The sequence below is a fragment of the Rattus norvegicus genome, chromosome 14 (assembly GCF_036323735.1).
Source record: "Rattus norvegicus strain BN/NHsdMcwi chromosome 14, GRCr8, whole genome shotgun sequence".
NCBI classification, from domain to species: domain Eukaryota; kingdom Metazoa; phylum Chordata; class Mammalia; order Rodentia; family Muridae; genus Rattus; species Rattus norvegicus.
This window is the reverse complement of record NC_086032.1, coordinates 20,892,745-20,913,697: the sequence shown is the minus strand read 5'-3', so window position 1 is coordinate 20,913,697 and position 20,953 is coordinate 20,892,745. Positions and strand designations below refer to the sequence as shown.

General features: G+C 37.9%; 1 protein-coding gene and 1 pseudogene across 2 annotated transcripts in view; both read right to left on the bottom strand.

Annotated features, from left to right (window-relative positions):
• Positions 1–3,541, bottom strand: part of LOC134478834 (UDP-glucuronosyltransferase 2B2) — a 34,960-nt gene extending 31,419 nt beyond the window's left edge. The window contains exon 1 of one of the 2 annotated variants that reach the window (XM_063273750.1): positions 2,448–3,541. In XM_063273750.1, coding sequence (XP_063129820.1) covers positions 2,448–3,180 — 733 coding nt within the window. In that variant the 5' untranslated portion in view covers positions 3,181–3,541. The remainder of the gene's footprint in view (positions 1–2,447) is intronic. The other variant, XM_063273751.1, reaches the window with a different exon arrangement.
• Positions 3,542–18,390: 14,849 nt separating this feature from the next.
• LOC134481733 (kelch repeat and BTB domain-containing protein 8-like) lies at positions 18,391–20,551 on the bottom strand (annotated as a pseudogene).
• Between the last annotated feature and the right edge of the window lie 402 nt (positions 20,552–20,953).

The window sequence follows — 20,953 nt, the reverse complement described above, 5'->3', positions numbered from 1 at the left end:
AAAAAATTTCCTAAACAAAACACCAATGGCTTACGCTCTAAGATCAAGAATCGACAAATGGGATCTCATAGAACTGCAAAGCTTCTGTAAGGCAAAGGACACTGTGGTTAGGACAAAACAGCAACCAACAGATTGGGAAAAGATCTTTACCAATCCTACAACAGATAGAGGCCTTATATCCAAAATATACAAAGAACTCAAGATGTTAGACCGCAGGGAAACAAATAACCTTATTAAAAAATGGGGTTCAGAGCTAAACAAAGAATTCACAGCTGAGGAATGGCAAATGGCTGAGAAACACCTAAAGAAATGTTCAACATCTTTAGTCATAAGGGAAATGCAAATCAAAACAACCCTGAGATTTCACCTCACACCAGTGAGAATGGCTATGATCAAAAACTCAGGGGACAACAGATGCTGGCGAGGATGTGGAGAAAGAGGAACACTCCTCCATTGTTGGTGGGATTGCAAACTGGTACAACCATTCTGGAAATCAGTCTGGAGGTTCCTCAGAAAATTGGACATTGAACTGCCTGAGGATCCAGCTATACCTCTCTTGGGCATATACCCAAAAGATGCCCCAACATATAAAAAAGACACGTGCTCAACTATGTTCATTGCAGCCTTATTTATAATAGCCAGAGCTGGAAAGAACCCAGATGCCCTTCAACAGTGGAATGGATACAGAAAATGTGGTACATCTACACAATGGAATATTACTCAGCTATCAAAAACAACGACTTTATGAAATTCGTAGGCAAATGGTTGGAACTGGAAAACATCATCCTGAGTGAGCTAACCCAATCACAGAAAGACATACATGGTATGCACTCATTGATAAGTGGCTATTAGCCCAAATGCTTGAATTACCCTAGATGCCTAGAACAAATGAAACTCAAGGTGGATGATCAAAATGTGAATGCTTCACTCCTTCTTTAAAAGGGGAACAAGAATACCCTTGGCAGGGAAGAGAGAGGCAAAGATTAAAACAGAGACTGACGGAACACCCATTCAGAGCCTGCCCCACATGTGGCCCATACATATACAGCCACCCAATTAGACAAGATGGATGAAGCAAAGAAGTGCAGACCGACAGGAGCCGGATGTAGATCGCTCCTGAGAGACACAGCCAGAATACAGCAAATACAGAGGCGAATGCCAGCAGCAAACCACTGAACTGAGAATAGGACCCCCGTTGAAGGAATCAGAGAAAGTACTGGAAGCTCTTGAAGGGGCTCGAGACCTCATATGTACAACAATGCTAAGCAACCAGAGCTTCCAGGGACTAAGCCACTACCTAAAGACTATACATGGACTGACCCTGGACTCTGACCTCATAGGTAGCAATGAATATCCTAGTAAGAGCACCAGTGGAAGGAGAAGCCCTGGGTCCTGCTAAGACTGTACCCCCAATGAACTAGACTGGTGGGGGGAGGGCGGCAATGGGGGGAGGGTCGGGAGGGGAACACCCATAAGGAAGAAGAGGGGGGAGGGGGTTGTTTGCCCGGATACCGGGAAAGGGAATAACACTCAAAATGAATATAAGAAATACTCAATTTAATAATAAAAAAAATAATAGGAATTTTGGGCTAGTTTAGCTGTCAGATATTTTCAAGAGAAATAAGGACATGACTTCAAAAACTTCAGCACGTGTGTCCATGCTTCTGTTGAATTTAGCCATTTGCAATCGAATTTTGGAAGGGACTCAAAAAAGAAATGTGGGACTGGTAGAAACATCAGTGGCACTTCTAAACTTGGGAAATACCAAAATAGCTTCCAAGATTAGGGAAATTTTAAAAAAATAAAGAAAGAAAATATTTTATGATCTATCTTTTCATTTATTTGTATGCATATCTGCAAGAGCATAGGTTAAGTTTAAACCAGTGCCTGTGGATCATCAAAGGGCAGCATTTCTCTTGAAACTGAAGTTATAGGCAGGTTTCTGCCATTGGAAATGAGTGATACTGGGAAGAGAGCTCAGGTACTAAACTGTATAGAAACAATCTCAACCCTTTGTCCATGTTTTCGGACCCTACATTTTCATTTTAAATGAAGACACTGGCCTAGGCAAAAGAAAATAATTTCTTCAATGTTTATATACATATTGATACTGTGAAATATATCATTCTTGAACCTTCATGAAACAAGATTTGCTAACTGCTTAGAAACTTACTAAAATACAGGATGAGTAAAGAATCACCCAGAGACCATCTAGTTTCATCTCTATGCAACGGTATAGCTAACCAAAATGTCTTGTATGAGAAGAGTTACCTTCTTCCATTTGATGAATTACATGAGCTTTTACAAGAGGTTGTGACTTGGATGGCTGCTATCATTATACATTTGATCACCTATAAAAGATTACTTCACTTTGTATTTCATGGACATAAGTCTTACACACATGTGAAACTTAGGTTTTCAGTCTACTGAGCAAAAATGTAACTTACCCAAAATCTCACTGTAAAATGTGTCCCATTCCTTGTGTCTAAGTCTCTCGAACCAAAAGTCGAAATAAAGCATACATATCATATTTTTTACCCTGTCTATGAATGTCATTTTGCCAGCCAGTCCCGACAAAATTACAGGCACATAAGATGGAGGGAGTATAAATTTTCCAATGGACTTTTCAAGTTTGTGGCCTGGAGAGAAGCTAAGACTGTACAGAAAAGGAATGTGGAGCAGTTCAGCTATCAGATCCCCACAGGAAGCCACAGGATCTGCGAAAAGAACATCAAACTTGGATTCCTGTAGTTTTGTCATGAGCTGCTTGTTTGAAACAGCGTCTTTACAAATACTTAGATAAAAATAAGAAAATTCATAAACTAGATTTTGAAGGATAGGAGAATATGACAAACATGTATCTCTTGGCAACTCATAAGTCCACACATCCAAAAGTTTTATGAAATGATTTTGCAGCTCATCTTTACTGATAGATGTAGGAAAAATTTCAAACTTAAGGTCAGACGATTTTTTCGGATCAAGAAAAAAGTAAGCCGAAGGTTTCAGAACAGTGACCTCATGGCCCCTCTGTACAAGTTCATCAAGGATTATTTTTATATTCATCCAGTGACTAAAGTCCATCGGCCACACCAACACCTTCCCACAGTGCCCAGATTTGAAACAGTAACTTATCTGTAGCAGGAACAGAGCAGAAATCCACTTTCTGGGCATTTTGAACATCAAAGTCCTTCTGGTCACAGTGTGTTCCCTTCTATCACTGCTTGATCTTTTATCCGAAAAGCTTTATACAAGAGGTTAAAATATAACTTGCATTGCTCAAAGCTGGTAAGTAACAGATACCATGGTGATAGGAAAAAGAAATAATGACTTTTTTCTCCATCTTTATTAATTTGGGTATTTCTTATATACAATTGTTATTCCCTTTCCCGGTTTCCAGGCCAACATCCCCCTAACTCCTCCCTCTCCTCTTCTATATGTGTGTTCCCCTCCCCATCCTCCCACCATTACTGCTCTCCCCGCAACAATCTCGTTCACTGGATTTCAGTCTTGGCAGGACCAAGGGCTTCCCCTTCCACTGGTGCTCTTACTAGGCTATTCATTGCTACCTATGAGGTTGGAGCCCAGGGTCAGCCCATGTATAGTCTTTGGGTAGTGGCTTAGTCCCTGGAAGCTCTGGTTGCTTGGCATTGTTGTTCATATGGGGTCTCGAGCCCCTTCAAGCTTTTTCAGTCCTTTCTCTGATTCCTTCAACGGGGGTCTCATTCTCATTTTCATGGTTTGCTGCTGGCATTTGCCTAAGTATTTGCCATATTTGGCTCTGTCTCTCAGGAGAGATTTACATCCGGATCCTGTCAGCCTGCACTTTCTTCATCCATCTTATCTAGTTTGGTGGCTGTATATGTATGGGCCACATGTAGGGCAGGCTCTGAATGGGCATTACTTCAGTCTCTGTTCTAAACATTGACTCCCTATCCCCTCCCAAGAGTATTCCTGTTCCTCTTTTAAAGGAGTGAAGCATCTGCATTTTGTCATTTTTCTTGAGTTTCATGTGTTCTGTACATTCAAGGTACTTTGCGAATTTGGGCTAATATCCGCTTATCAATGAGTGCATACCATGTGAGTTTTTCTGTAATTGGGTTACTTCACTCAGGATGATATTTTCCAGTTCCATCCATTTGCCTATGAATTTCATAAAGTCATTATATTTGATAGATGCGTAATATTCCATTGTGTAGATATACCATATTTACTGTATCCATTCATCTTTTGAAGGGCATCTGGGTTCTTTCCAGCTTCTGGCTATTATAAATAAGGCTGCTATGAACATAGTGGAGCATGTGTCTTTGTTACATGTTGGGGCATCTTTTGGGTATATGCCCAAGAGAGGTATAGCTGGGTCCTCAGGTAGTTCAATGTCCAATTTTCTGAGGATGATCCAGACTGATTTTCAGAATGGTTGTACCAGTCTGCAATCCCACCAACAACTGAGGAGTGTTCCTCTATCTCCACATTCTCTCCAGCGTCTACTGTTGCCGGAGTTTTTGATCTTAGCCATTCTCACTGGTGCGAGGTGGAATTCCAGGGTTGCTTTTGATTTGCATTTCCCTTATGACTAAAGATGTTGAACATTTCTTTAGGTGCTTCTCAGCCATTTGGCATCCCTCAGCTGTGAATTTTTTGTTTAGATTTGTCCCCCATTTTTAATTGGGTCATTTTTCTCCCTGCAGTCTAACTTAATGAGTTCTTTTTATGTTTTGGATATGAGCCCTCTATCAGTTGTAGCATTGGTAAAGATCTTTTCCCAATCTGTTGGTTGCCTAACAACAGTGTCCTTTGCCTTACAGAAGCTTTGTAGTTTTATGAGATCCCATTTGTCGATTCTTGATCGTACAGCATAAGCTGTTATTTTGTTCAGGAAATTTTCTCCAGTGCCCATGTGTTCAAGATTCTTCCCTACTTTTCTTCCATTAGTTTGAGTGTATCTGGTTTGATGTGGAGGTCCTTGATCCACTTGGACTTAAGCTTTGTACAAGATGATAAGAATGGATCGATCTGCATTCTTATACATGCTGACATCCAGTTGAACCAGTACCATTTGTTAAAAATGGTCTTTGTCACATTGGATTGTTTTAGCTCCTTTGTCAAAAATCAAGTGACCATAGGTGTGTGGGTTCATTTCTGCGTCTTCAATTCTATTCCACTGGTCTATCTGCCTGTCTCTGTACCAAGGCAATACCGTTTTTATCACTATTGCTCTGTAATACTGCTTGAGTTCAGGGATACTTATTCCCCCAGAAGTCCTTTTATTGTTGAGGATAGTTCTAGCTGTCCTAGCTTTTTTGTTATTCCAGATGAATTTGCAAATTGTTCTGTCTAACTCTATGAAGAATTGAATTGGAAATTTTAATGGTGTTGCATTGAATCTATAGATTGCTTTTGGTAAAATGGCCATTTTTGCCATATTAATCCTGATAATCCATGAGCATGGGAGATCTTTCCCTAATCTGAGATGTTCTTCGATTTCTTTCTTCAGAGGCTTGAAGTTCTTATTTTACAGATCTTTTACATGCTAGGTTAAAGTAAAACCGAGGTACTTTATATTATTTGGGACTATTATGAAGGGTGTCGTTTCCCTAATTTCTTTCTTGGCTTGTTTCTCTTTTGTGTAGAGGAAGGCTACTGATTTATTTGAGTTAATTTTATACCCAGCCACTTTGCTGAAGGTGTTTATCAGGTTTAGTAGTTCTCTGGTGGAACTTTTGGGGTCACTTAAATGTACAATCATATCATCTGCAAATAGTGATATTTTGACTTGTTCCTTTCCAATGTATATCCCTTTGATCTCCTTTAGTTGTCTGATTGCTCTGGCTAGGTCTAGTCCCTGATTTAGTGGGATTGCTTCAAGTTTCTCTCCATTTAGTTTAATATTATCTATTGGTTTGCTGTACATGGATTTTTACTATTTTTAGGTATAGGCCCTGAATTCTTGTTCTTTCCATGAAGGGGTGTTGTATTTTGTCAAATGTTTTCTCAGCATCTAATGAAATGATTATGTGGTTTTTATCTTTGTTTGTTTATTTAGTGGATTACATTGATGGTTTTCCATATATTAAACCATCCCTGCATGCCTGGGATGAACCCTACTTGATCATTATGAATGATTGTTTTGAGGTGCTCTTGGATTTGGTTTGCCAGAATTTTATTGAGTATTTTTGCATCGATATTCATAAGGGAAATTGTTCTGAAGTTCCCTTTCTTTGTTGGGTCTTTGTGGGGTTTAGGTATAAGAGTAATTGTGGCTTCATAGAAGGAATTTGGTAGAGCTCCGTCTTTTCAATTTTGTGGAATAGTTTATGTAGTACAGGTATGAGGTATTCTATGAAGGTCTGATAGAATTCTACACTGAACCCATCTGGACCCGGGCTCTTTTTGGTTGGGAGACCTTTAAAGATTGCTTCTATTTCTTTAGGAGTTATGGGGTTGTTTAAATGATTTATCTGTTCCTGATTTAACTTCAGTACCTGCTGTCTGTCTAGGAAATTTTCCATTTCCTCCAGATTTTTAAGTTTTGTTGAATATAGATTTTTGTAGTAGGATCTGATGATTTTTTGAATATTCTCTGATTTTGCTGTTATATCTCCCTTTTTAAATCTGATTTTGATAATTGGGATACCTTCTCTGTGTCTTATGGTTTGTCAGGCTAAGGGTTTATCTATCTTGTTGATTTTCTGAAAGAATCAGCTTTGGGTTCCGTTGATTTTTTTTATAGTCTTTTTTTTCTATTTCATTGATTTCAGCTCTGAGTTTATTTCCTGCGTTCTACTCCTCCTGAGTGTATTTATTTCTTTTTGTTCTAGAGCTTTTAGGTGTGCTGTCAAGTTGCTGATATATTCTCTCTCTCCTGTTTCTTTCTTCAGGCACTCAGAGCTGTGAGTTTTCATCATAGCACAGCTTTCATTGTGTCCCATAAGTTTTGGTATGTTGTACCTTCATTTTTATTAAATTTTAAGAAGCCTTTAATTTCTTTCATTATTTCCTCTTTGACCAGGTTATCATTGAGTAGAGCATTGTTCAACTTCCATGTATATGTGGGCGTTATTTTCTTATTATTATTGAAAAACAGCTTTAGCCCGTGTTGTTTTGATAGGATGCATGGGATTATTTCTATCCCTCTGTATCTGTTGAGGCCTGTTTTATGACCGATTATATGGGCAATTTCGGAGAAAATACCATGAGTTGGTGAGAAAAAGGTATTCCTTCACCTGTTTGTGTTTTCCTGTAATTCTTTCAAGTATTTTTGCATTTCATCTCTATATGCTTCTGCTTGTTTATTTGTGTTTTCCTGCATTTCTCTAAGGGAGTTCTCTATGTCCTTGTTGAAGTCCTCCATCTTCATGATCTAATGTGATTTTAAATCTAGATCTTGCTTTTCTGGCATGTTTAGATATTCGGTTTTTGCTTTGGTGGGAGAATTGGACTACGATGATGCCATGCGGTCTTGGTTTCTGTTGCTTGGATTCCTGTGCTTGCCTCTCGCCATCAGGTTGTCTCTGGTGTTACCTTGTTCTGCTATTTTTGACAGTGGCTAGACCATCCTATAGGCCTGTATGTCAGGAGTGCTGTAGACCTGTTTTCCTGTTTTCTTTCAGCCAGTTATGGGGACAGAGTGTTCTGCTTTCGAACGTGTAGTTGTTCTTGTCTAGTGGTCTCCAGTTGTTCTTGTGGGCATGTGTCCTGAGTCCACCAGGCAGGTCACTTGGAGCAGAATAGTTGGTCTTACCTCTGGTCTCAGGCTGAAGTGGCTCCTCTGGGGGCTGCGTTTCAGCTCTCCATGCCGGCAGCAACCAGAAAGTCCTGTGCCGCCTTCTCCGAGGTCCCTGTGCACAGGGGGCCCAGAAGGTGCTAGGCATTTTCCTCTAGAGTCAGAAAAGCGGGCAGGGAGTAGTCTCCTCTTGCTTCCCAGATGCATCTTCCCCTCTGAAGGTCTCTCTATCCTCCCACAGGATTTGGGTGCAGGGAGCTGTTTGGCCTGGTCCCTTCAGATCAGGGCAAGGTCCGGACTGCCTGAATAATGATTTTAATTATTCTGTTTTCATAAGAGCATTTAATATCTCTTTTATGATGGAGTGATCTCAATAAGACAAGATGTAATTACTTCATGTTCAATTATATGTGGCACATAGATTTTAGAATATCTCACAAAACTAGTGACATCATAATGTCACTGGTCTCTGAATTCTCCTCTATAAAGAATTGAAAGCATGTTAGTTTACATAGTTACATGTTAGTTTACATCATTATTTCTTCCAAAAATGAATTAAAAATTTTTCTATCTATGTTGATCAATGTATTCATATCATCCAATTCAACAGTGTAAGTGTATGACCAATGTTTTATGGCATAATTGCAGTCAATCATAAACAGTCTGATGATAAATTTGCAAGAATTTCATGAGACATAGTGACTCACTTAGTCCTCCCTTCATCAAGTCACAAAACCTGGAAAAATAAAACAATATTCCATTGGTCTCTTCCATAAAGAGCCAAGTTATGAATGAATATGTTGAGATTCCACAATATCGATGTGACGGCTAGAATTTTCTGAAGACTGAAAAACTGTTGCACATACAAACCCCATTACTGTGCACAAAACCTGCCCAAGATTACAGACCATAATCCCAGAATAGATAAGGGACACATTAACTCCCACCCCTGCCTGAGGAGTTACTGTCAGGTGAGGGCAACTATGGATGAAGTCAGGATCTTCAGAATGTGATGGCTAACCATGCTTCAGGAGATGGCTTTATCCTGTTTTGGTAAATAGTTAATGGGGAATTTCTATCTATTCTTTACCATTCAGTTCCAAAATAAAAGATATGAAACCTTTATAATTAAAGTTAAACTTAACAGCACTATAGCTGGCAGATATCAATGTTCTATGCTATTTCATCTATATCTCTTTCAATAACCCTGAGTTACAACTTGGCAGTTTCCATTTGGGCAGCTTTTATTCCAACTAGGCAGCAATCATGCTCATGTCCTTATGGTTTAACAACCCCAAAGCATCTCCTCCCCCTCCTCCTCCTCCTCCTCCTCCTCCTCCTCCTCCTCCTCCTCCTCCTCCTCCTCCTCTTGGTCTCTGCCTCAGACCTAAGCCTGTGAAACAATTATATGCCCACCTCTCTTCTGCCCAGCTGTAGGCATCGTTATTGATGAATGCGTGATAACATGGGGGCAAAATTATGTAGGCATCACATGGTATATGTGAGGAACTCTGCGTGCTTGGTGGCAATCAGACTTTAGTGTGCAATATTTAACATTACAATACAAAGGAACATTCCAAAACTTAATATTATACCTAGCCACATGCTGATAAGACAAATTTGACTCAATTTGTTTGAAAAAATACATATGAAATTGGGAATAAAAAGTGGTGGAGTACAGTGGGAAATATGGTGGGTATGGCAGAGCTGGTAATTTGATCAGAACATATACTATTCATAGCTGTAATCTCAAACTAAAATAATTGTCTTTTAAAAGGAAACAGATCACAAGGCAGCTACTATCTTGACTCTGATAATAGATAAGAATAAAATGAATCTTAACCTGGCATATCAGAGTATGCAGGGACTTTTAGCAGCTTTTTGTTGTGTCCTGGATGGGAGAAGATGTTGTCTTTCAGAGTCTGTGTGGTTGGTTTAGTGAGATTCACAGCTAGCACACTACTGCATTTGAACAGAGTAAAATTACCCAATACATATTTTTTCCTCTATCACCTGATCTTCCCGCATAGATCAGGAGATGTCTTGTAAATTGTTTTTGACCAACTTACCCATGGCTCCTGAATCTTAGATCATTCTATGCTAAAATCCAATTATCTAACCAGATGTACATTCACAACAGTGTGCAGCACATGGGAAACTACTCTATGTGTTTCATTCTGTAGAATCACTTGTAAGATAATTTAATGAATATGACCTCCCCTGCTACCATTACATCATCCATTGAATACTTTTTAAAATTTCTTCATGTTAAGAGACTTACCTGTTATTTCTCATCTTCTGGCAAAATGACAAATTATATTTAGATATTCCAGCATAGAGAGAGCCCAAATATTATCTCTATAATTCCATAGGTATTTCTTAATCAATTTAAGTGATTAATTAAAATTACTACCCTTTTACAAATAAAATCAATAGAGTTGACCTGTTCTATGGACAAATCATGACACAGTGATGTAAAATCTATGAAATAACAAGACAACATTTGTGTCTGATGGGCAAGAAACTGTCTGCCAACAAACTACTAAGAGTAAAATTGATGTATTTACTTATAAAGATTTCAAAATTATGAAATGTTAGGCAATTTTGCTTTACTAGAAAATACTATTGAGCAATTTGACAAAATTAGAAATGAAGTACACATAATGAATGGCATATCTCCAGAGATGTATCTTAGTAAAAAGAATCAAATGTACACACAGTAATAATTATTCAGTCAACAATATGAATTTTGAGTAGCAAGTATTCTGGAAGTGTTCAATTGTTAAATTAAAAAATAGGGCTGGAGAGATGGCTCAGCCGTTAAAGGCTAGGCTCACAACCAAAAATATAAAAAATAGATTATTTTCATACAATTTATCCTAACAATAGTTTCCCCTCTCTTTACTTCTCCCATTTCTCTCTCATCCTCTCCCTTCTTGATCTGCTCCCTCTCTGTCTCTCATTAGAAAAAACGGCAAGCTTCTAAGATGTAACAACCAATCATGACAAAGGAAAGTGTAAGTTGAAGCAAAACTATCATATTGACGTGGACACAGCAACCCAACAAGAGGAAAAGCATCCCAAGAGCTGGCACAGGAGATATATTCTAACTTGCTCTCCCAGTCAGGACTCCCATAAAACTAAGTGAATAATCTATGCTATATATGCAAGAGGACCTGTTGTGGATCTATATAGTACCTGTGGTTGCTTCTCCAGTCTCTGTGAGCTCCTCTTCCCCTTGCTTATTGATTCAGTGGGACTTATTTTTCTGGTATCATCCAACCACTCTGACTCTTGATACAAATTCACTTCAAGAGTAACAACATATGACCTGGAAACAAAACAAACAAACAAACAAAAAAAACCCCAATAAATATGCAAACGGAAACAAAATTAGTTCTGCAGTTACATCTAATTAGAATTCAGTAAGAAACATTTCAAAGGGGATTAACAGTTTTGTATTTTTTAATTAATTATTATTTATTCATTCACTTTACTTCCCGTTTACTGCCTACCTCTGGTCCAAGCCTTTTCACAATTCTTTCCTCCTCCCCTTCCCTTCTATGCAGTTAGGAATCCCATTGGGTATTCTGCCCACCCTGGTACATCAAGTCTCTGTAGATGTGCATTCTCTCCCACTGAGGCCAGACAAGGCAGCCAGCTAGAACATAGCTAATGGACAGGCAACAGCTTTTGGCATAACCCCAGCTCCAATTGTTAGGAACCCACATGAAGACCAAGCTCCAGTTCTGCTACAAGTGTGCAGGGAGACCTAAAATTCAGCCTCTGTATGCTCTTTCGTTTGTGGTTCAGTCTCTGAGGGCCCCCAATATTTCAGGCGATTTGACTCTGTTGGTCTTTCTGTGGAGATCCTATCCCTTTCCAGTTTGCAATCCTCCCCTTGCTCCATCTAGTGTTTGACTGTGGGTATCTGAGTCAGATGCTGGGTAGAGCCTCTCAGAGAACAACCATGCTAGTAGGGAGATATATGATAGCTTTATCTGATTTTGGTTGAATTTAGTTGAATTGATTTAAGTTTTCCTCCATTTAATTTGATGATGGCTATTGTGCTGTGTGTTAGGTTAGGCAATGTGCTTTGTATCCCTTATCTCTCTGATACTTTTAACATGAAGTGGGTATTGGATTTTGTCAAAGGCATTTTCAGCATCTAATGAGATAAGCAATCATGAGGTTTTTTTTTTTTTTCTTTGAATTTGTTTTGCAGAGTTTAGTCTTTTGAATTAAGACATTCTCTGAATGTCTTAAGTGTCTCTGTCTTTTGTTTAGTTTGGTTAAGTGTTTGTCTATGTTCTTAAATACTAAAGAACCAACTCTTGGTTTTGTTGATTCTTTTTATAGTTTTCTTTGTTTCTAACTGATTTATTTCATCTCTGAATTATTTCCTGCCTTCTACTCCTCTTCGGTGTGGTTTCTTTTCTCATTCCCCTCCTCCTTCTCCTCCACCCTTTCCCTCTCCTCCTCTTTCTTCTTCTCCTCCCTCTCCCTCTCCCTCTTTTCCATTTCTTCCTCCCCTCCCCTGCCTCCTCGTTTTTCTTCTATCTTCTTTCTTATTCTTCTGTCTTCTTCTCTAGAGCTTTCTGGTGTACTTTTAAATTGGAGGCATGAGAACTTCCTACTTTCTTTGCGGAAGCAATTAATATTATGAACTTTCCTCTTAGCACTACTCTCATCATGTCCCACGAATTTATGTGTTTTGTGCCTTCAATTTTATAGAATTCTACAAAATCCTTGGTTTGTTTCTTTATTTCTTCCCCGACTCAAAGACCATTGAACAGGGAGTTGTTCAATTTCCAAGAGCATGTAGGTTTTTGTTGTTTCTGTTGTTGTTGAAGCCCAGCTTTAATCTATGGTGACCTGATAAAATACAAGCTATTGTTTCAATTTTCTTGTATCTGTTGAGGCTTGCTTTGTGACTGACTAGATGGTCAGTTTTGGAGCAGGATGGATGAGGTGATGAGATGAACACATATTCTTTCGAGTTTGGGTGAAATATTCTATAAAGGTCTATTAGGTCCATTTGCTTCATAATGTCTGCTAGTTTTATTTCTTTTTTGATTTGGTTTTTATATGCATGTCCTGCTTATTACTGAGAATGGGGTGTCCCGACTATTAATGTGTATGGCTCAATGTGTGATTTAAGCTTTAGCAACGTGTGTTTTATAAATGTGGGTGTTCTTGTGTTTGGGAAATAGATGTTCAGAATTGAGATACCATCTTGGTAGATTTTTTTTTCCTTTGATGAATATGAAGTGTCCTTCTCTGTCTCTTTGGATTAATTTTGGTTGTATGTCTATTTTAGTAGATATTAGAATAACTACTACAGCTTGCTTCTTGGGCCTGTTTGTTTTTAAAACTATTTTCTAGCCCTTTACCTGAGGAAATATCTGTTTTTATCATTTAAATGTGTTTCTTTAAAGCAACATCCATTTTGTTAGTCTTGTCGTTTTAACTGAGTCCATTCATATTGAGAAATTTAACGACCAGTGATGGTTAATCCCTGTTATTTTAATAATTCCTGCTATTTTGATGTTGGTGTGTGTGTGTGTGTGTGTGTGTGTGTGTGTGTGTGTGTGTGTGTGATGCTTCCTTTGTTTGTGCTGGTTTGGAATTGCTTATTTCCTGTGTTTTTTGGGGTGGTATTTTTCTTCTAATATTTTCTGTGGCACCTGATTTTTTGGATAGGTGTTGTTTGAATTTGAATTTGCCTTGAAAATCTCTATCTATGGTGATGGAGAATTTTGCTGGGTATACTAATCTAGGTTGGCATCTGTGGTTACAAGATATTGCCTTGGAGTTGAGACTCTTCATCTTCTTTTCCTAATACCCATAGATTAGGTCTTCTCATTATATCCCAGATTTCCTAGATGTTTTGTGTCAGAAAAGTTTTAGATATGACATTTTATTTGACTGATGTATCAATTTCTTCTACTATGTCTTCTATGGCTGAGGTGCTTTCTTCTGTCTCCTATATTCTATTGGTGATGCTTAACTCTGTAGTTGCTGTTCTCTAGGTTTTCCATCTCCAATATTCTCCCAGTTTGTCTTTTCTTTATTGCTTCTATTTCTGCTTTCCGTTCTTGGATAGTTTTATTTCCATCATCGGTTTCATTGTATTTTCCTGCATATCTTTAAAGGATTTATTAGTTTCTTTTTTAAGATCTCTATCTCTTTGATTGTATTTTCTGGCTTTTCTTTAAGGGATTTATTCATTTCCCTTTTAAAGGCCTTTATCATCTTTTTAAGATTGGATTTAAGTTCATTTTCTTATGCTTATTTTGTGTTAGGCTACCCAAGGCTTATTGTCATAGGGTAGCTGTGTTCTGAAGGTGTTATAGTGTTCTGGCTTTTGTTCCTGTTTTTTCAGTTTGTTTGTTTTGAGGGCCTTTAGCCATGTTGATGGCTTTGGCCCTCAATGTTCCTGCTGTAGTTAAGTATTGGAATGAGGATTAACCTGAATATTTCTGGTGTGGCAGGCCTCTGGTGGGTATCTTTGGGTTGTTTGGTTCAAGATCGGAAGGTCAGTATGGTTCAGGCTCTGCATGTCTGATGAAGATGGGCAGAAGGTTCAGAAGAGAATGGAGGTCCAGAGGGATAGCAATCTGCTAAGGGTAGCTTGACATGCCACAGAGACTCAGTGAGCAGGGAAGATGGGTGCGGGAATGGAAAATAGCCTGTATGGTTCAGGGTCTACAGGTCTGATGAAGGTGAGTGGAGAGGAAGCATGAGAATGGATTAACAATTTTAAATAGAAAGTTTGAGAAGAAATCACAAGTTAAACACATGCCAACGAGGCAAGAACATGTAGTTCTATTCAAAATGTGTTGCTAGATGTGAAGGTTATTAACCATTGTTGTTATGGCAAGACAACATAAACAAAATTCTTCCAGTCCCTCAGGCCTAGTAGCATTAAGGGAACTCTAATCAAATTCGCTGTTATGATGGCACATTTCTAGACTGTGAGGTGATGCATATAGAAACTCACTAAATTTGCTTGAAAAACAGCACAGTGCATGCCATTTATATTCTACTATATAATTATAGAAATGTTCAAAATAACTCGAACCTTGGACATTTTAAAAGGAACTTAATTTTGGCACCTGACACTATCATGCCTCATTCATCACTGTCAGTGCCTTCTGGACACATTCATCCACTTACCTCACAAATACTAGTATGAGATATAGTAGTAAGACCCACCTGCTTCTGGCCACCATGAGCAGAGCTATCTCCCCTGCCACATCTTCCCCTGCATGAGGTGATGAATCTCTGAAACTCTGAAACCATTCCAGATCCAATCTTTTGTTGAAAATGGTAAAATTGAAGTCTTAGTACTGATTTGATGGTTTTGACATCACAGAGGTTGTGTGACTGTGGTTGAGACTTGTAATCAAATTTCAAGTGAGTGGGGATGCACAGTCTGTGACTCAAGTCTCCACTGAGTGAACTGGCTTAAGAATGAGCAAGGGGATTTGAGTAGAGTGCAAGAAACCTACATGTGTAACCACAGGGGGTGATCTAGAGAACACCTTTATATGGCATACAATAGTCAGGACTTCATATGGTATAAGATAGTCAAATTTCATAAGACATATAAAAATAGAACTTCATATAGCATAAAATAGGACTGTAGGTTGGAATATATATATATATATATATATATATGTATATATATATATATATATATATATATCATACCAGTCACCATAGGCATGATAGTTATAAAAAGCCAGGATTTCTCTGTGAATAAGGGGAAATATAAAATATCTGACAACAATAAGAATACATTTCCTTCATCTAATGAACACACTCTAGTACTGGGGAGACAAGCTTGAAGAAAAGAGAAAGAAGAAACAGTAGACAGAGGTAGGGCATATCAACTTCTTACAGAATATGGTAATGATAAAAATCTCCGTAAGACTAAAAAACCAAAACTCCATAAGGATGAGAAGACTGAACATTAAAAGAATTATTGAGAGAGTCACAACAGGTCATTATAAGTAATCAAAAGCAAAGGACTAAAATAACATTGGCAAGCATACATCAGATTAATAGGCATTGGAAAAACAGGAACTCAAAGTTCCTCAAATAGAAACCTAACAGAGCAAGACAGGTGACAGTATCTAGAGAGTTAAAGAGAGGAAATATTATCAATATCAGGAGAGAGGATATCCAAACAAAGTGCCTTGTCTTAAAAACAAAAGTGAAAATGATATATTTTACGAGTTTAATGAGCATTAAAAGATTTTAATTAGTGTCTTTATCATTGAAAACTGCAATTACAGAGTTGATGTGAAGATTTAGTCTCTGAACTTGATTGGTTTTCTGCCTTTGAATGTTTACAGTATTGCCTCATGTCAAGTCCATTTTGGTAATGTGCCCAGATTCTTGCTAAACTGCAAACTTTGTTTTAACTCTCACTTTTGTGAAACCACAATGTGGGAGAGTAAACAGGAGCAGGGGAGGTGTAAGTGTCCAAGCAGAGAAAATGCTTGGTGTTTGCAGAATGAAAATATTCAGTAGCTAAGTGTATATCTTCAGGCATTCTTTTTATTTTTTTTAAAGTAGGATTGGCATTTGTTAGATCTTTAATTCTGCTGTAGCCATTGTGTCTTTTACTTAAAATTTCATACTATGAAAATGTACATTACATTTCTATACCTAAACCCACACATATCACTGATCCTTAGTTTCCTAGAACCTTTTCTGAAATCACTTTAAAAGGCAAGATATTCCGGCTATGTAATGTAAACAAATAGTTCATACAAAATTCAATAGTATATATTCTATTCCCATAGCAAATTCTAAACATTGGCTTTCATACACTATTCTTAGATGATTCCCTCAACCTACAGTTATGACAAAAGGATCGACTGTTGTACAGATCAACACAATGAATCTAGTAGCAAATATATCTAGTAGTATTGGCCACAGTGTTTGTTCTCTTACATATCATACGGTACATACATATTGCTAATTCAGTATTCTATGTCATGTCTTCAAGTAATGAATTTTCCTAAATACTGAGATTGTCGAAGTGGAAGGAAACCTTAGATACTCAGAAAAGTTTTCAAAAATAAATTACACGGTTATTTCTTGTAAAAAATTATCTTCACTCTCATTAGCAATACAAAACTATAATGTAATTCGAAAAATTCAGAGAAATAACCCTAAAAAGCATGAAAAAAAGAAAACACAAGACAAACCGTAGAAGTTAAAAAAATATTGGTTGGCAAAATTTACAAAGAGATTAGGAAAAGCCACACACATCCAGCTGTGTAGCACACATACACACTCATTCTGTGAATGTTGTCCACTTGAACTGCTTCAAAGAACTCTCCCTGTGTAAGGCCATAGTACAGCAGTCTACAAAGTTTAAGGAAAAGGAGGTACGTGATGCAACAGACAATGTTTTCCATTTGTTTCACACTATTGATCACCTTACACTTTGTATAATACGTTTTTCCCCCAATATAAACCATGCCAATATTCTTCTAGAGAATCAAACTGACTCTCTCTAAGAAAACTTCAGCCTCACAGAGGCAGGGGGTGGAGGGATGTGATACGGGGTTTATGGGAGGGAAACTGGAAAAGGGAATAACATTTGAAATGTAAATAAAAATATCCAATAAAATATGCTAGTTATAAAGTTACGAATTTATAAGTTGTATATTTTTGGCTACTATGAGATTAAGTATAATTATTCAAAGATCAGTTAGAGTAGGAATAGTAATGAGTATGTTATCAACCTAAATGCCTGCCTTAGGTAAAAAAGGAGTTTATGTTAATATTCCTAACTAATTTTGAGATACTCATCAGTTCAATATGAACAGTGCCATAGTACCTAGAGTACAGAAACCTATGACTCTGTTCACTCACTCATCCTTCCTTCTATGTCGCCTTCAGCTACAAGTGTTTCAACATAAAAATATTCATTACTGTTGAGGGCCAAAAATAGAGAGGTTGTAACTGTAATAGGAAACTTAGAAGCCACTGAATTATTAGACCACTCCAAGACTCTTGTTTCTGGAAAACAGAATTTTATAAGTAGGTGTTAAAACTTCATGGTATTAGTTAACTTTCACGATACTAACAATGACTGGAAAGGGAGAGGATGGGAAAAGAGTTTGGGCAACAAAACACCCCATGTTAGTGCAAATTTGGAATTGTAAAACTAAATCCAGTTAGAACAATGGCCAACAGCCATATCCTATCACACAAATAGCAGACCTCGTGGAGTCACCAGGTAAAGTGCCACGACCATGGAACTAGCATGCTAATCTGAAAGAGAAACATAGACTCATAAACCATTTAAATCTATCTAATGACACATGAATTAACTTAAACGAGCAGCAGTCACCTGCAAATCTGAGCCCTTTGGAATTTTAATGGGACAGTGTTAGCACTTGAAAAAGTTATGGACAGAAAACTGCCACTTTAACCTTGTAGCTTAACTTAAAAGACACATGAGAAATATGAAACAATGTGACTAAAAATTCATTTTGAAAACTGAGTTTTCCTTCAGTCTGACAGAGCACATTTAAATCCTGTACACTTGAAAACAGTACACAAAAAATATATATGTAAATGATATAAATAATAAGACTGAGGATCTAAGTTACTGCTTTTCTGTGTCAGAGAGATCACAGCTAAATAAATGATATTGCCTCATATTGTTCCTGGTATTTAAAATGAAAAGTCACGTTAACCAGTTTGGATTTCTTTACCCAGGAATACTCTGTTTTTCAAGAGTACATAGTTGTCTTGAATTCACCTGGTTTCTCAGCAACTATTTATCGCAAAATTCTAGGGTGACACTTTTAGGCCATGGGTGGAAAAATGCTGAAAATTGCACTTTGTTACCTTTCCTGACTAAAATGAAAATATCATGAAGGTAAAAGCAAATCCCTCCCAATACCACAATCTCTATGAGCACCCATTTCTGAATACAAAAGTGTTAGCTTTCTTCAATGTGGACAGCATTTCCTAAACAAGCTTCCTTAGTCTGAGAGTCCAATGACATGCTTTGGCCTGCTACATATTAAAGAACTTTCTGAAGACACTGAGGATAGAGTTTAGCCACTGAACACTCAAAATGGTGGCCAACCTATCTGAGTTCTCATACACTTTTATTCACGGGTCAGCAATGTCATCATACTGGGAAAGAGAATTTTATTTCCTGCTGGTTCTGAAAATATGTTCTTCAACAGTCACTTGAGTAGCTTGTACAACTAAATGAAGTTTATTCTGGAAAAGTATCAGCTTAAGGTATGGATTTATAGACTGATCGCAAGGAAAGTCCTTTTTCAAGTCCATTTATTTAACTCAATATCGTAGGCTTCAATAGTGAAAAACACACTCATGATCTCCACAGGTTCCAGCTATGTAGTAGATTGAGTATTTGTACACACCTACTAAGCCCTGGATTCTAGGCACAGTCAAGGGTATTAAAAATCCCCAGGAGTCTCTTTAGGCCTCATTGAAGAGGAAAAATTCTCCCTGTGAAATATAGATTTTTTTTTCTTTGTGCTCCACAGCATTATGAAACTCCATTGCAGCAGGAATGGCACAAACCATCATCCAGCAATTCTCCCTGCTATCATAGCACTCCACAGACTTCAGTGAGTTTCTTCCATCACTTTCATAAACATGTCCTCCAATAGCATACATTTTACCACAGCAATATACTAGTTTGCAGCCTATTCTGCCCCTAAGCAAGGATGGCTTGGAAAGCTATCTATTGATGGAACGGTCATACATCCAAAAATCATTTTCTGCTTTGTGATCAATGGACACCTCACTGCTGCTTGACCTGTACCCTCTTGCAATGTATATGTCATTATCTGGTGATACAAGAATCCCAATTCTCTTAAGTCATTTGGCGGTTTGCATAGTTTAAACACCCTTCCTGTGACTATATCTAGACAAGGCACTGGCTGCTTCTTCCCTGAGTGCTTGTGTGCAGCATCAAAACATATGATCATCTCGGAAGCCATCATTCCAAACCTCTGTGTACAGCCATTGGTGTTGGATGGTCCCTTTTCTCCACAACTTTTGACTATGGCCTGTGCAGACTGAGGAGAAATTTTCTCAATAGATGCATCTTCCATTAGAAGAAAACATAGACATTTGGCGAAAATTTCTATTTCATTCTGCTCATGTTCAAAACACCTTATAATGCTTTCATAAACATGTTCTTCCCAGTCTACAGTTAAATCATCATTACCTAGTATGCTTCTGAGTTGGTCTTTTGTCAGCTGGAGAAACTCTTGTTCTTTGGTGACACACAGGAAATTTTTACGGATGTTTTCTTTTGATCGATCTCCAAGTTCCTGGTGGCCATAATGATCAGCAAACATAAAGACTCCAATAGAATTCTGTGGATCCAAATGGCTAATAACATACTTAGCACTCTGGTCTTGTATGGAAGGAATATGGAAGATGGTAGCTGTAGTGAACAGGGCTTGTACTTTGGCCTCTATCAGAATAACTAGAGGTACAGGCATAATTCAATACTAAATCCATCGATTCAGCTTCAACACCGATGATCCGCACTTCTTTCTGAGTACTTTCTGTAAGGTCTCTAGTGAACATGGATCTGAAGCAGGGTATGACTGCAGCAAGAACGTTTCTATGACAGGAAAACATTTGCCCATGATACACTTCCACTACAATGTCTGTCAACTGTCCTTCATCATACATTGTTTTGAGTTGCTTAAGAGTACTTCAAGCATGGAAAGGGTTCGTAGTATCGTTGGCTGTGTCTGAAGATGGAATCCCATTCAGTGTTGGGGAAGACTTACTTTTAAATCTGCTGAAGTAGCCGTTTCTCCAAGGGGCCCCAGCTCTGGTTATTTAAAGAGGTAATGCCATTGTGTTTCAATTGCTCCCAGTTTCTGGCTCTACTCATCTTCAGGCATTCTTAATTTGCTAAATGTGTCCTGCTGTTATGTCCTGGACTTAATTCTTGCTTAAGATAATGATATTTACAATGTGCAGGAGGTGGTTATAGATGTAAATGTGAGATCCTCTAGTCTGTATGACAAAATAGGAGTTTTTCCTAAGAATAAAATATAAAAATTAAGGACAAATCTGTGTAAGCTTAAAATGACATTGTACATGATTTTCTGTCCATACCAGTATTGTCTTTGGCTGCTCATGAATAGGCAGCCATGTTGCTAAGACTTTATTGTGAGTTATAAAGGTAAACAT